Source organism: Suncus etruscus, chromosome 11 (assembly GCF_024139225.1).
Source record: "Suncus etruscus isolate mSunEtr1 chromosome 11, mSunEtr1.pri.cur, whole genome shotgun sequence".
Taxonomy (NCBI): Eukaryota; Metazoa; Chordata; class Mammalia; order Eulipotyphla; family Soricidae; genus Suncus; species Suncus etruscus.
Window position 1 is genome coordinate 33,568,060 of NC_064858.1, and position 16,717 is coordinate 33,584,776.

Genomic DNA, 16,717 nt, shown 5'->3' on the forward strand with positions numbered 1-16,717 from the left:
AACCGCGGTCCTTCCTTGGCTATCACTTGCAAAGCAGACACCTTACCTCTAGCGCCATCTCACCGGCCCCTCAAGACTTTTTCCATATGTCACCAAGAATAGAGGCATCTTCTCACTTTGGCTATAGCTGTAAATTTGATCTTGGCTCAGTCTTTGATCACAGAAGAACTACAGGGACTGATGGAGAAGCTGAATGGACATGCTTAGCTCTGTTCCCTTTTCTTTGCTCCCTGTGTCTGCTATGCATGCCTTCTAAAAATTTACATTTACAATGCTAGGGAAAAGTGTTTTTTATACATATAAAAATAAGTGCTGGATTCCTTGGCCCTCTTTGCACAGATTAATAAATACAAATATAAATACTTGAATGAACTTGACTCTTCTAGCTTTCCAAACCTTTAGTCAGTTGGCTATGGACCTCTACAGCATTGATTGTGGGTTCTGGCTCTAGGTTCTTCCTGGATTTGAAAACATCTATTTTGCTCACCTCAAGCTAGGTATACATATGCAGCCATGCTCAGGATATATAAACATTGGGACTATCAACATCAGTGACCAAAGACCAGCAGTGCTCGTCTCTCCTTCAGCAGTTACCCAGGTCAGTACAATCTAGAGAAACAGCTCAGTCAATCTGAACATTATTTTTTGGATAAAACCCTGTAATTAACTCAATAACTGGAACAAGAGAGAAGTTCGGCAGTTTATATGCATAAATGAAACAAATGGTTTTAGTGTGCTTTTTAATTATTATTTCTTTCTTTTAGTCATTGTGGTGTTATGGGAATACACAGCACAGAGATCTGGGATTCACCACCCAAGTTTACACTGGGTGCAGTGACAGGATTGGCAATGGCAGTGCTTGGGATAACATTCAGTAATGTGGAACGGTGCTGGATGAAACTGAGGCCCTCCAGCATGTAAAATGGGTTCATCTACTTTCTGGACCCCTACAAGTCCTTTAGAAGGGAGATAAGTGTTAATAATATTATTTAATAAAATAGCAGAAACTAAGTTAGCAGGGTAACCAAAATTTCATTTCAACAAGTTCTCGTTGAGTATTAAGTACAAGCCCTTTCTTAGGCCCTGTCATGTAAGCAAAAATCAGCTAGACCCATCCTGATTTTTATCTATCCTCCAAATTGTCTTCCCTCTTATTCATCTTATTCATGGGCAGCATTTAACCAAAGTGTTACACCTCATGCTTAGTCAGTCAATTGTTTCTGAGTGAATGAATGAATGAATGAATGACTATGAAACTTATAAATATGACATGAAGTGGTAAGGTCAATACAGATTATAATGTTGTTGGATCCTATGTATGCTGCAACAGATTTATAAGACATGACTATTCAAGATAAGGGAGACTTGTGGAAGTCAGTAAAAGAGGCTAATGTGTGTGAGATGAACCAGATGACTCGAAACTGACAATGTGCAGCTGGCTAGGGAGAACTGAAGTGTAGGGATTCCAAGCCCCGAGTCTGAAAGAGACAGGCAGAACTCCAACTAGGAATGCTATATGTATATCTATGAGCTGAAGAAGTGATGCACTGCAACCTAGAGAGACAGTGGGTAGGGTCTTAACTTTGCACACAGCTGACTTGGATTCAATTCCCAACACCCCATATGGTTCTTTGAGCCCTGCCAGAATTTGTCCTTAAGCACAGAGCCAGGAGTAACCACTACTACTCCATTACAGTTGTGCTCCACTCATCACAAATAAAGAAATGATACATTGGGCCAGTATAATAGAAAAGTTAGCCCACACCCAACCCTGGCTCAGTTCCAGAATCTCTGCCACCCCATTCCTAGCACATGTCTTGATATGGTTCAGGAGACCCCTAAACTCCACTGGTGCAACAGAGCCCAAGGATTTAGCCTGAGGATTCAGACCCTTGAAGTCAACTCTCTGGTCCCATTGGTTAAGAATCTCTACTAATGGCCCCTGTGACCCCAGAGCACCACTTGGGAAGTACTATCCATCTCCTCACCCCAAAAAATGGCATTTGTGATCGATCTATAGGGTGGCTCTGCCCATCCTTGTATCTTTGTCAGAGATTGTCCTTGCTGCTATTAATACTCAGTGTGAGTATACATGCTTAACACCAGGGATGTCACCATTGTTGTTATGTCTTTGTGATCTGATCACTGTGATTTCATTTTTGTCTCAGCTTCCTCAATTGTTTCATCAATGAGAGGTCTGGGGATTTGCATAGTGTTTGACTATGTTTTGATTCTTTTCTATTCCTCTAGGCTAAAATTTAAGGGCAAGAGATTGAGAGAGGCCAGATATTCTCTTCCTTTTATTTGAGATAAAATGCAAATGTTTAGATGTAACCAGAACTGCTTTGAAATCTGTGCAGAATGGTGCTCTTCTGTAGTCTTTACAGTCCTGGATCTCAAAATATTGAAGGACCAAGATATGGAGGGATTTAATGACTCATGTGATGCTATAAAACCTTTGCAATATGATCCTTAGCAAATTGGTTCTTCGCGCGCACTCGCGTGCGCGCGTGCGCGCACACACACACACACACACACACACACACACACACACACACACACACACACACACACAAAACCTCAACCTCAAAATATAAAAAGCCATGGGGCCGGAGAGATAGCATGGAGGTAAGGCGTTTGCCTCTCATGCAGGAGGTCATCGGTTCGAATCCCGGCGTCCCATATATGGTCCTCCCGTGCCTGCCAGGAGCAATTTCTGAGCCTGGAGCCAGGAATAACCCCTGAGCACTGCCGGGTGTGACCCAAAAACCACAAAAAAAAAAATAAAATAAAAAAATAAAAAGCCAGTTGCAATGTACATTGCCTATTTTCTCAAATCAGACTTTATTCTCAACAGCAAACAGAAAATGTGACCCAAAAACCACAAAAAAAAAAATAAAATAAAAAAATAAAAAGCCAGTTGCAATGTACATTGCCTATTTTCTCAAATCAGACTTTATTCTCAACAGCAAACAGAAAACATGAATATTTCTCACTGTAGTATAAAGAACTAACTTTAAAGATCCACCACATTGACTCATCCCATAAATATAGTATGAAACAAGCTCTTTCATGTACATCATGGCATTGGAGCTGTTGGTTCCAAAACAAAGCTGGGTGGCTTGTTTTCCTTTGACAAAGAAGGGCCATCAAAGTGTAGACTGAGTAGGTCAGGAATGTGGTGTTATTTTTGTACTCACATCACAAGAGAGCTGGTGAGTTTTCTTAAAAGGGACAAGGATACTTTAAATTGCTGAGTCAGGGGCCAGAGAAATAGTACCTATATGATCTGGTACCATATATGATCGTCCAACCTCCAGCACCTTAACCCCCACCCCACTGAAAAAAATATAACTTGAATTAGCATCGATACTGAAACTCATGAAACCTATCTGATTTGACTGAAGCCCATGTTAAAGGTAGTAATAACTGGACAGTACAACTGCTTTCGTACCAAAACACAGATTACAGAAAGTATCCTGGGTACTTCCCATCAAATTTTCTCACTGCCTTTCTGCCCATTTTGCAAAAGTAACCATTGAGTTGATGTTCGGACAAACATTATGGCTCCACAGATTCAAGACATGATGGCACATTTTTTTTGTTTGATAAATAAAAGCTTGGACAGTTACTTAAATTTTCCTCAGTAAAGGAATTCCCAGTCATTTGTTCTGACAAGCCTCAGTTTTCTTATCTGTAAAAACTCCTTGCTTTGCAAAGTTATAAGAATCATTATTATTTTGCCTACAATTTTCTATTACATTTATGGAACTGATGCACAGATGAAACCTAGAGCCTCATGAAGTATGCCCTTTACACTGAGCTGTGTTTCCAGCTCTGAGGAAAAAAACCTTCTTTATTTTTGATTCTGGGAATTAAAACTTGAGATTCCCTTATGCAAAGCATGTGCTGCACCACTGAGCTACATCTCTAATCTTCTGTAAATATTTATCTAGGCAAAGTATTTGAATTATTTACAATGGTGAATAGGATAAACACAATCATGCTTATAAAATTTTCATTCATCCAATGAAAAATGAGAGGCAAATAAAAAGATAATGAGAATCAAGTGAGATTTCTGTAATAATGTGAAAGACTAGTTTGCGATAACTTCTAAAAGTAAAATTAAATTGAGACAATAAAGACAGGGTTTAAATTAGCTAGACAAGGGGAATCTTGAACTGGTTGAATAAGTCCATGTGGAACAGCATGTATAATGTTCATAGGCAAGAAAAGTAGAGAAGGTTAGAGAGAGGAGTGAAGGGCAATGAAAGATCATTTTAAAGTGGTAAGTGGAAAGTGACATTATGGAAGCACATTTTGTAATTTCCTGACCCTGGAGAGGAAAGGATAAAGAGAAGATTGCCCACAGAAACATTTAGATGGCTAATGCAATAATTTCGAAATTCAAAGCACATCATACTTTGTAGACAATCAGTCGCTATACAGATGGAGGCTTGATATCTATTTTCAGGAAGGGAACAGAATGTTAAAAATACTGCTAAATTGCTGTAGCTCATCTTGACCTTGTGTGCTCCTGCTTCTAGCCAGAATTCTGAGAGAAGGTAATAATAATTCTTTCAGAGGACACTCCCATGCATAGAATAGAACAATCAATAATTTGCACACTATATTCCTTAATAATACAGAAGGCTTTATGCCAGATTTTGTCTAAATCTCATGCTCTGGGTTTCCATAGATTCAATAAAAATGAGGTCATATATGTCAAGGAAATAAATTAATATAGTCATTCATTCTCTAATCTTAAAAAAAAGTTTAAGATGACTTGATAGGCTTTACAGGTTGTCTTTTTTTACAATGTTTTGATTATTTTTGCTATGATAGTTTGGTAGTCGTACAATGGTATAAGTATGCAAAATTATGTTAATGTCAAGGATGTTGAGAAAATAATCTCCTGGCACTAAGCCTCATGTGTGTACTCAGCCAGAAATACAGATAACAAAAGGTCCAATTTGAAGGGACTGTCCCTCTCGAAGTTAAGTGCCCCTCCAGATCCTGTAGACCATCCAGGCAGTGAGAACTGGACGTGTTCAGCTCTTGTCTGTCTCCCGTGAATGCTTGATGAAATATACTGTATTTACAGGGGCTGAGAGATAGCATGGATGGTAAGGCATTTGCCTTGCATGCAGAAGTACAGTGGTTCAAATCTCGGCATCCCATATGGCTGTCCTGTGCCTGCCAGGGGCGATTTTTGAGCATAGAGCCAGGAGTAGCCCCTGAGGTGCCTGCCAGGTGTGACCCAAAAACAAACAAAACAAAAAGAAATAAAAATAAAAGAAATATACTTTCCAACCAGTAGAGGACCCCCCCCCCAACACACAACCCCAATATATAATGCATTGCACCTGATGTTCTGGAAAGTCTAAGAAAAATGCACTCGGTGCTAGCAGCACTGGGTACTACTCACTCTCTAGTAGAAGTTTGAATATTCTAAGAACTGGTAAGAATAAAGAAAAGAAAAGCCAAATATATACATAGAGAGAGAGAGTTAGTAAAGAACCAAGGAACTAAGAAATCTCTCTTAGAGAATGTCTGCATGGAAAAAAGTAGCCAGTAACACATGAAACTCTCTTTACATGACTGAAACCCAACTACAATCATATTTGTAAATAAGGTGTTTAAATAAAGATATAATTTAAAAAAAAGAAAATCTCAACATAAAGATCTACTGGTTGCATTGAGGCTTTAAAGAAAGTCAATTGCATGAGTTGAGTCAATGAAGAAAAAAAATCAATGTTTTCTAGGCCTTTTGTAATTTCTGCATGGCTTTGTCATTTTTTTCATATCTGATTCTTATATACCTGGAAGGGAATTTGAATCCTATATATTTTTGAAGTCAATAGTTAGGAATCTGATTTTATTCCTTTTATCTAATAGGTCATTGCTTGTCTTTACACATTGGTTATTTATAGCAGTGAACAAATCATTCCCATAACAAGGGACGTGACTAACAATAATCATTTTGTGTTTCATGGCTTCTGTGTAGAGTTATTTGTTTTGGGTTTTGGGGACATACTAGCTGTGTCATGAGTTGCTTTTGGTGGTGCTCAGGGGACCATGTGATATCAGGGATGGAAACCTGGGCCTCCTGCATGTAAGGTCTGAACTCAACGCTTTGCACCATCTCATGGCCCAGGATCAGGATTTAAATAGTTAGGCTCATAGAGATTATGTACATTGTACATAAGACTTACTAGAAGACACAAATTCAGTTGGCATGACTGAAGTTGGCGGAAATTCACTTACAGAGTGAAGGACTGGTGCTGGCAGATGGTTTTCCCTCCACGCGTTCTTTCCATGGACCCTTCTAACATCTTCAAGACCAAGATTTTCTTTACTTGGACCAAGTGATTTAAAAGAACAAGGCAGATACTGCTAAGCTTATTGTGACCTAGTCAGATGCATATTTACTGTCACCCACACCACATTCTATTTATTAGAAGTCATTGTAGTGATCAGTGATCAAGGAGGTTAAATAGTTGGGTAGGAAAGTTGAACCTTTTTGAAGGAAAGAGAGTAATCTGTTTTGTTGAAATTAAAACTACCACAAATTGGAAATAGGGTTTATGGTTTTGTATAGATTCTTTTTATCCTGCGAGACCTTTCTGAATTCATTTATCCATTCAAATGGGTTATTTTATTTTAGTGATTTTGTGAGATTTTTGTATAGATAAGCATGCCATCTCCGATATAAAAATCGCCTCTTATTTCTTCCTTTCTCAAATATATTTATTTTATGTGATTTCACTGAAATCTCTAGGATAAAGATTAAAGGTGTATGTAAATTTGACCTAATTCTCATCATCAAAGAAAAAGTACTCAGTCCTTTTGCAATTAAATTTAATGATAATTGTTAGGTTTTCATGGATTCCTTTTTTAATTAGTTTTGTTTTTGAGCACACCCAACAGTGCTGAGGACTTACTCCTGGCTCTGCACTCAGAAATCACTCTGGCACTGCTCAGGAAATCATATAGGGTTCTGTGGACTGAACTCAGATCAATTGTATGCAAGGCAAATATTCTACTCAATATACTATTACTCTGGTTCTTTATGGATTTCTTTTATAAAATTATAAAAATGTATCTCTCTTCTACTTGAACTAATGATTTTGTAAGGATGAGTCCTTGCATTTTGTGAAATTCTTACCAGTGGTGCTCAGGGGATACTCCTGGTTCTGCACTCAGTAGAAATCATGTATATGCTTACTAATTATTTTTATAAATGTATTTAAAGACCATTATTACATAGTTGCTCATAATACATTTGTTTCAAGACAATCCACCACCAATGTAAAATTTCCTCCTCCGTTGTCCCTGAATTCCTACCTATTCCTGAGACTGCTTCCTTGACAGGCATAAAATGATGTTATTGCTTATTTACATGTAAGTGGTAATAAAATTAATTTTAAAAGTACTGCAATAAGAAAATCTGTGAAAAATTAATGTATCTCACAATGAGATCATTAAGCCATTGTCAGAAGGCTTGTTAGGCTATTTGTTGCTAGTTGCTTTTCTTTTTTTATTGAGAACGATGCGAATTACAAGTCTTTCACAGTTGAATTTCAGGTGCATAGTGACGGTGAATTAGGGCCATTCCCACCACTAGTGCTGACCTCCTCCACCATAGTTTCCAGCATGCAGCCCATACCTCCACTCTTTTTTTCTTTTTTTTTTTCTTTTTTGGTTTTTGGGTCACACCCAGCGGTGCTCAAGGGTTACTCCTGGCTGTCTGCTCAGAAATAGCTCCTGGCAGGCACGGGGGGACCATATGGGACACCGGGATTTGAACCAACCACCTTTGGTCCTGGATCGGCTGCTTGCAAGGCAAACGCCGCTGTGCTATCTCTCCACTCTTAGCCCCCCTGGACTCCTCGTGTCACAGGTCCATTTTATAACATGCTATTCGTCTGTTATAGTTTGGGTCTCTTGATTCTATTGTCATTGACTTGGGTTGGGTATTTAAGTCTGACCATTTTTTTATTTCCACTCAATGCTCCTCAGACCGGTTGGCCTCTGGGTCCCAGCCACTTTTTTCTCCCCTCAATTTGTAGGAAGACATAGAAATATGAGGCAGAGGGCCCAGAGAGATAGCACAGCGGCGTTTGCCTTGCAAGCAGCCGATCCAGGACCAAAGGCGGTTGGTTCGAATCCCGGTGTACCATATGGTCCCCCGTGCCTGCCAGGAGCTATTTCTGAGCAGACAGCCAGGAGTAACCCCTGACCACCGCCGGGTGTGGCCCAAAAACCAAAAAAAAAAAAAAAAAAAAAAAAAGAAATATGAGGCAGAATAAGATAATTTATGTTCTATGGTTCTGTAAAAAAAAAAAAAAGGCGGGAGCCCCTACCTAGAAGCTATAAATATAAATAAAAGTAAAAGAAAAAAATGGGGCCAGAGAGATAGCATGGAGGTAGGGTGTTTGCCTGGCATGCAGGAGGACTGTGGTTCGAATCCCAGCATCCCATATGGTTCCAAGAACCTGCCAGGAATGATTTCTGAGCATAGAGCCAGAAATAACCCCTGAGCACCTGCCAGAAGAAGAAAAAAGAAAAGGGGGGAACATATGGCAAGATTTTCTTTTTTGGCATAGGTGCAGTAAACTTTGGAGAATTTAGAAAGAAAATTCCCTTGGCCTAAGAGATACAGGGTGTCTCTACCCTTGAAGTCAGTCATAAGACCGACTACACGCTCTGGGCATGTTTGTTGTCAAACCCCAAGGTCTTTCTTTATGGTCCCAGAAAAAGTTTTGCTCAGTTATCAGTCAGTCTTTTGTAGTTAGGGATCTTGGTTTTAGCACAGATCCTAGGACAAAGACTAGGATAACATCTTTTTTTATGGTCCCAGGAAAAGTTCTGCTCAGTCACAGTTGTCATAGTCAGCTTTCTGTAATTAGAGATCCTGGTTTTTGCACAGATTCTAGAATGAAGGGTCTTCTGATTTCATCTCACTATTAGGTAGTTGGTAGGACAACCTGCCCTTAAATTAAGTTGTTGCTGTTTCCTTGCCATCATGTCATAAAAACCTACCTGGAGCAAGTTGGTACCAGAGCAGTATTAGGGCCTACTGCAGGGGGAATTTGATTTCTGGCTCAGAGAAATGTGCCAGTTCTGAGGTTGGGATCCAGGGTTTAGGATTGGACAGTCGATGTCCAATCACATGAGGTCTAAGTCTCCATGACAAATGTTCAGGGTGGAAGGTGCCCCCTGCATTATAAAATGTATGGGTTTTTATCCCTATTAGATAAGAACTTCTATCTATACATAAGAGTTCCCCCATTTTAGTGTGCCTATGCAAAAAAAAAAAAAAAGATGCCATATTATATTATTGGTGCATTTGGGGGTAAAAATAACATGTTGCTAGTTGATTTTCTATTATTTGATTTATTTTTAGTTTATTTTTAATATTAGGTTCCTATTTATCCATGTTGACATCTAAATTGGTGTGTTCCTACTAGGATGACAGTATTAGAAACATTTTGAGTTATTGTGCAGCCACATATGTGGCTGTGCAGTCCAAGAATTCCATGCTCTGTGGCTGATATTGCAGCTTTTGTGGGGTGTGGTTTTGGCTGCCAGGTCTTTCCAAAGTACAAGAAGGTGGGGAGAGGGTTCCTGCACTCACTCCAATAAAGTCTCAAATACCAGCATACCTGGAGTTTTGGTTGATTTGACATCTCTGCAGAACTCTGAATGGGCCACTGAAGAAGTGGTGGTTGTGGGTGGTAGGTTCAGAATGCATGGCTTCAACAGAGCAGGGCTTTGGCCCACCCTCTTCTCTGGAAATTGCTGTTTTCAGTAGTATAGCCAGTATACACAGGACTTTTTATGGCTTGGTATACTCTATTTTGAGTCTGTGGAGCTGGCTGCAAGCAGGCATGGTGACTGCATACTATTAATATGTTTATCTCCTTATGTTGTCAGAAAAAGAGAAATTTTTACACCTCTAACTATGAGATACTTTGTTGCTCATTTTATTTAATTTTTTTAAGTTTTGCTTTACAAATTTTATTATTTTGTCATTATTAATAAATATTATTAATTCCTTGTTTGGTAATGCTTTATCTTTATGAAATGTTCCTCCCTGTGACTAGTACATTCTCTTGTCTTAAAATATATAAAATATATTAAAATATATAAAATCTTAGATTAATATAGCCATTTCAGGTTTACTTTGTTTACTGCTGCATATATTGTTTACTGCTGCATATTGTTTCTTCTACAAAACTTCCCTGTATCAGAAGCCAGAGAGATAGTACAGTTGGCACTTGCACTTTTCTTTTTTTTTTTCTTTTCTTTTTCTTTTTTTTTTTTTCTTTTTTTTTGGTTTTTGGGCCACACCCAGCAGTGCTCAGGGGTTACTCCTGGCTGTCTGCTCAGAAATAGCTCCTGGCAGGCACGGGGGACCATATGGGACACCGGGATTTGAACCAACCACCTTTGGTCCTGGATCGGCTGCTTGCAAGGCAAACACCGCTGTGCTATCTCTCCAGGCCCACTTGCACTTTTCTTAACAGGATTTGATCTCTCTCACCTTATGTGGTCTCCCAGTAATAGTCAAGAGTGATCCCTGTGTGCACAGCCAGAAGCAACCCCAATTATTTGTGTTTAAATCAGTTCTTTGTAGTAATAGATGTGTTGTTGTTGTTGTTGTTGTTGTTGTTGTTGTTGTTTTAGTAATGGATGTTTCTTATAGGCTTTCTTGAATCTTTTTTTTTTTTGTTTTTGTTTTTGGTTTTTGGGCCACACCCGGCGATGCTCAGGGGTTACTCCTGGCTGTCTGCTCACCGGGATTCGAACCAACCACCTTTGGTCCTGGATCGGCTGCTTGCAAGGCAAACACCACTGTGCTATCTCTCCGGGCCCGGCTTTCTTGAATCTCATTTTATTTTTTATTTTTTTGGTTTTGGGGCCACACCCAGTGATGCTCAGGGGTTACTCCTGGCTCTGCGCTCAGAAATCTCTCCTTGCTCAGATATGGGATGCCAGGTACAAGGTGAATTATCTACTACAGTGCTATCTCTCTGGCCCCTTGAATCTTATTTTAAAAATCAAGTCTGATCTCTGCATATGTTGGAAATACTTGGCCCATTTACATTTAATATTAATATTTCATTTTGCTATTTTCATTATTTCATGGGTTTTTTTTTTTGTTTCTTGGTTCCTCTTTTTCTTATTTTTTGGTGCTAAAAAAATTGGGCTTAATATTTTAGTGTTCAGTAGTGGGGAGGGGACAGGGCACAGGGAAGTGCATTCAAATAAGGAAAACAGACTCATTCTTAATAGATAATGCCCAGTATTTAATTTATTCTTCTCATTTTTTTGGTCACTTTCTAGCAACTATAGTTTTTTAAACATCGCTTTAGTGTTTTATGTATGGGAAAATCATGCAGTTTCTGGATACTGCCTTTTCTTAGTATAGACACATTTAGATGCAGGCTTTTATTGCCTTCTTAATACATTTTACAAATTATTTCTTCTTAATGAGAGGTATCACAAGAACTTTGCTTTGATGCTTTTGCTAAATCCCAGACAAGAAAGCTGTCTTTACTCTGAGCTTCACACTTTTTTTTTAGGGCTTTTATTGCACAGCCCGTCTATGTTCCCAGGAACTGTACAGTGCCTTGACTACTGTAATCTATGAATAAATATTTACTCATAGATTATCAAGAAAGAAGAAACATAAAGAAGGAAAGGTAGTGGGGCTGGAGAGATGGTACAGGGAGTAAGGCACTTAGTTGCTTTGCATGCTGCTGACTCCATTTCAATCTCTGGCACAGCATATGGTTTCCTGAATACTGCCCAGAGTGTGATCCCTGAGCATAGAGCCAGGAGTAAGTCCTGAGTACCCCCAGATATGGTTCAAACCCCTGTTATTTCTTTCCCCCAAGAAAAGGAAAGAAGGAAGAAGCATAAAAAGAAAAAAGTCAAAAAGGAGTCTGATCGGCAGATTTTGTTTGTTTGTTTGTTTTGTTTTTGGGACACACCTGGCAGCACTCAGGGGTTACTCCTGGCTCTATGCTCAGAAATCGCCCCTGGCAGGCACAGGACACCATATGGGATGCAGGGATTCGAACCACCGTCCTTCTGCATGAAAGGCAAACACCTTACCTCCATGCTATCTCTCTGGCCCCTGATAGGCAGATTTTGACCGTGTATGTGCATATGGTAAAATCTCAAAGCAGACGGGGATTGAGGTAAATGAAGGTCTGCCTGCAGTCAACCACTTTACCAAGCCCCCTTGGTTTGTGACCATACTGCCTTCCTTTTGTACTCTTGATTTGAAAGCAAGAGTCCAAAGTATTCAGGAATTGTTAGCAAGGTATTTCTTATGCAGATCAGTGTACTCAGGAGTTGGACCTTAAAGTTAATCCTTTGTTGTCACTTTGACTATAAGCACCTAATTCCAAGGGAATGAGGCAGCACCCACATTTTAATTAGGTTGCTTTTGCTACCCTTACTAAATTGAAAAACAAACAACTCTTTATATTTAATACTGCGATGATATTATGGCAAACATCTGGTGTATTAGGTCATTTATTATTCACCAGAACCTGACAAGACCATCTTAGTCTGCCTTTCTCAAAAAAACAGACTCAGAAAAGTTAAAAGTGTTTTTTTTTTTTTTTACCTTCCCTCAGGATCTGGGTGGGGTTCAAACAGATTAAGTGCCTAGCTATATGTTTGTTTTCTCAAATATCTTTCAGTTTGCATTTAAGTTAAATAGTTAAGCGTCAAAGAACCTTGAGCTTTGAGGGCCTCCTGGTATGCTAGGTGGGTAGGTTGCTTTCGTGAGAACAACAGCTGGAACCAATTCAAAGTGTTTTAATTGAGGATTCCAGTAATGAGGCCACAGCTTCAGGTTTAATTATCTATAAACTCCCAAGATTGCATTTAGTGTGTTTTCCCAAGCACACAGGTGTTCCAACATCTCCAGCATCCCATTACCTCCCCACTGCCTATAACATAGTCCTTCAATTTAGAACTTCTTGTGGGCCTTGCTAAAAACACAAGTTCCTTAGGAATTCTAGTTCAGCTGATCTGGGCTGGTGCATCTGTAAACGAGTACTTTAGGTCTTTCTAGTAGAGCCAGCTCAAGCAAAGACTTGGTTCAACTTGCTTTGCATTTGAGGTTTAAATTTGAAAGAGGGAGTACAGAAAGAATTAAAGAACCAAGAAAATGTGGTGATAACTCCTTCATAATCCATGACCGCCATATTCATAGTGATAAATCTGCTTATCTAATTCATGGATACTAAAGTATAAGTGTTTAAAAACACTTTTAATGAATTATAAATGCTTTTATTTTTATGCTACCATTTTAAAATACTTAGGTCATAAGATAGCACTGTAATAGAGGCAAACAATACACAATTTATGCCAAAATTCATATTTTCTGCTTTTGAAGAGTAGAATCAAGGGGCCAGAGCAGTGTCGCAACAGTAAGGCGTTTGCCTTGCACACGTCTGACCTACGATGGATCGATGGATCGCTATTCGATCCCCAGGTGTCACATATGGTCCCCCAAGCTAGGAGCGATTTCTGAGCGCATAGCCAGAAGTTAACCCTGAGTGTCATCCTGTGTGGCCCAAAAACCAAAAACCAAAAAAAAAAAAAAAGAAAGAAAGAAAAAGAATCAAGGTAGAATAAGGAGCAAAAGTAGATCTGGGACACTTATTGCACAGGATTGCATATAAGTCTTGTGGAACTTCGTTTCTGCTTCTTACCATCCGTTTTTGGATTCTTCACATCTTCTTAGCCTCAATTGGGACAAAGATGACTTGGATCAGAACACACCTATCCTGATCATCTTTCTCCACTGAACCCAGGAAGTTTCCTCTCTTTATCTTTCAAGAAATCCCACCTGATGCCCCATACAGAAGGACTTCCCCAGTCCCACCCTGTCCAACGATGCAGCTCTCTCTTCTCCATGGTGCTGCTGCTGTCTTTGCCCTACAGTGTTTTGGGTTGTCACCACTGGCCTGACTCACTATTGCTTCCATCACATCTGCTGGGAATGACCCCACAGTCTGTACTGTATGGACCAAGAACAAAGTTACAAATTCCAAAAGACTCTGAAGAGATATGTTCCCTGCCCTGTAAAAGCTAGATGCTGGTAAAAGTTAATCTTGTTCTTCCTTTGATTTGAGAGTTATTTTTTTGGAAACCTCTGTGTCAATTCTTTTCTTGGTGTTGATGTGAACAATACTGAAAAAGTTCCTACCCTGATAGACCTTATTAGCCATAAGATAAAGGGATGAAACAATAAACAAATAAACAATATAATAAATAAATGTTTGATGTGAAACATTTAATTTTGTTGTGGATGATAATAAATAGCAGAATGTTAATTAGATAAAGATAAACCTATCTTCACTATACAACTCTTAAGAATCTTGCTTATAACTTGAAGTGGACCACTGCCAGGGATTCAAGCTTCCAGCATGGACTGGAAGTGTAAGAATATAAATCTTCCTAACAGATGGGAATATATTAAGCTGAGAAGCTTCTGCACCTCAAAGGAAATAGTGCCCAGGATACAAGAGCCACCCACTGAGTGGGAGAAACTATTCACCCAATACCCATCAGATAAGGGGCTAATCTCCAAAATATACAAGGCACTGACAGAACTTTACAAGAAAAAAACATCTAACCCCATCAAAAAATGGGGAGAAGAAATGAACAGACACTTTGACAAAGAAGAAATACGCATGGCCAAAAGACACATGAAAAAATGTTCCACATCACTAATCATCAGGGAGATGCAAATCAAAACAACGATGAGATACCACCTCACACCCCGAGAATGGCACACATCACAAAGAATGAGAATAAACAGTGTTGGCGGGGATGTGGAGAGAAAGGAACTCTTATCCACTGCTGGTGGGAATGCTGTCTAGTTCAACCTTTATGGAAAGCGATATGGAGATTCCTCCAAAAACTGGAAATCGAGCTCCCATACGATCCAGCTATACCACTCCTAGGAATATACCCTAGGAACACAAAAATACAATACAAAAACCCCTTCCTTACACCTATATTCATTGCAGCTCTATTTACCATAGCAAGACTCTGGAAACAACCAAGATGCCCTTCAACAGATGAATGGCTAAAGAAACTGTGGTACATATACACAATGGAATATTATGCAGCTGTCAGGAGAGATGAAGTCATGAAATTTTCCTATACATGGATGTACATGGAATCTATTATGCTGAGTGAAATAAGTCAGAGAGAGAGAGAAAAACGCAGAATGGTCTCACTCATCTATGGGTTTTAAGAAAATGAAAGACACCCTTGTAATAATAATTTTCAGACACAAAAGAGAAAAGAGCTGGAAGTTCCAGCTCACCTCAGGAAGCTCACCACAAAGAGTGATGAGTTTAGTTAGAGAAATAACTACATTTTGAACTGTCCTAATATTGAGAATGTATGAGGGAAATGTAGAGCCTGTTTAGGGTACAGGCGGGGGTTGGGTGGGGAGGAGGGTGATTTGGGACTTGGGTGATGGGAATGTTGCACTGGTGATGGGTGGTGTTCCTTTTATGACTGAAACCCAAACACAATCATGTATGTAATCAAGGTGTTTAAATAAAAAAAAATTAAAAAAAAAAAAAAAAGAATATAAATCTTCCATATAAATCAGTCCTTATAGCAGAATTTGGCAGGATTGTGAGAATCTTTGGAAGGAAAAGTGAAAATTGGTACCGGTTAGGCATCTTGGCAGGAAGAAAAGCAATTAACAAATTTGTTAGAAAGTGAAAGATGAATCCAGGGGCCAGAGAGATAACACAGCGGTAGGCCAACCCGAGACAGACATTGGTTCGATTTCACCATCCCATAATGTCCCCCGATCCTGCCAGGAGCGATTTCTGAGCCAGGAGTAATCCCTGAGCTCCACCAGGTATGACTCCACCCACCCCCAAAAAAGATGAATCCAGAATAGAAGGGACATAACAAAATGCTGTTTGGTCTCAGGATCTAGGTAGGATCTAAGAGCCCACAAACTTTCTTAGAGTGCCAATGGAAATCTTTCAGCTGCAGAGAGCAATGTTAGGGCCCAAGTATGGCAGAAGCTGCAGGGACTCCCAGCAAAAGGGCAGCAGGCAGCAGGCAACTTGGACTTGTGTTTCTTGTAAAAGCTACGAAGGGAATTTTAATCGTCTTTGGACTGGGAACTGTGGTACAGTGCTTGAAATATGATAGTTGATTAAACATTGCTTATTGATGAACCATCAGATGGACTTAGAGAAGTCAGACCAGGACAGGTCAGTGCTTTGGGCAGGTCTGAGACGTGATACAGATCCACTTCGGGAGTGGGAAAGAGCTGAGCAGGATGACCAAGCATGGTATCGTGGTATTTTACTTTAAAATGGGTAAAGAGTGTTCCCAGGATGTCATAACCATCTGTGTTCAAGTCAAATGGCAGCCAAGTATTTCAAAAGCAAAAGCATACTGTGCAATTGGGTTGCTGTTTAGAACATAATCCTCACTCCCACCTTTAGGAATAATCACATGATGTGATTATCACATATTGGTACCAAGAGTTGCCCTGGGTTGGGTGCTGTTGGCCTGGAGAAAATTCTCTTGCATGTTAGGGGTCTGCTACTGGCAGCTGGTCTTGCTAAGATGATGAATTTTCCTTCGTGGGGTTTTTCATATGATGACCAAGATGGACTAGACTTATTTACAACACTTTCAG

At 39.5% G+C, this 16,717-nt stretch overlaps 1 protein-coding gene across 1 annotated transcript in view; it reads left to right on the top strand.

Annotated features, from left to right (window-relative positions):
* The window catches only part of PLBD1 (phospholipase B domain containing 1), a 68,970-nt gene that overhangs the window by 38,829 nt on the left and 13,424 nt on the right, over positions 1-16,717 (top strand). Inside the window, 2 exon segments of the mRNA XM_049783698.1 lie at positions 452-487; positions 490-598. Coding sequence (XP_049639655.1) covers positions 452-487; positions 490-598 — 145 coding nt within the window.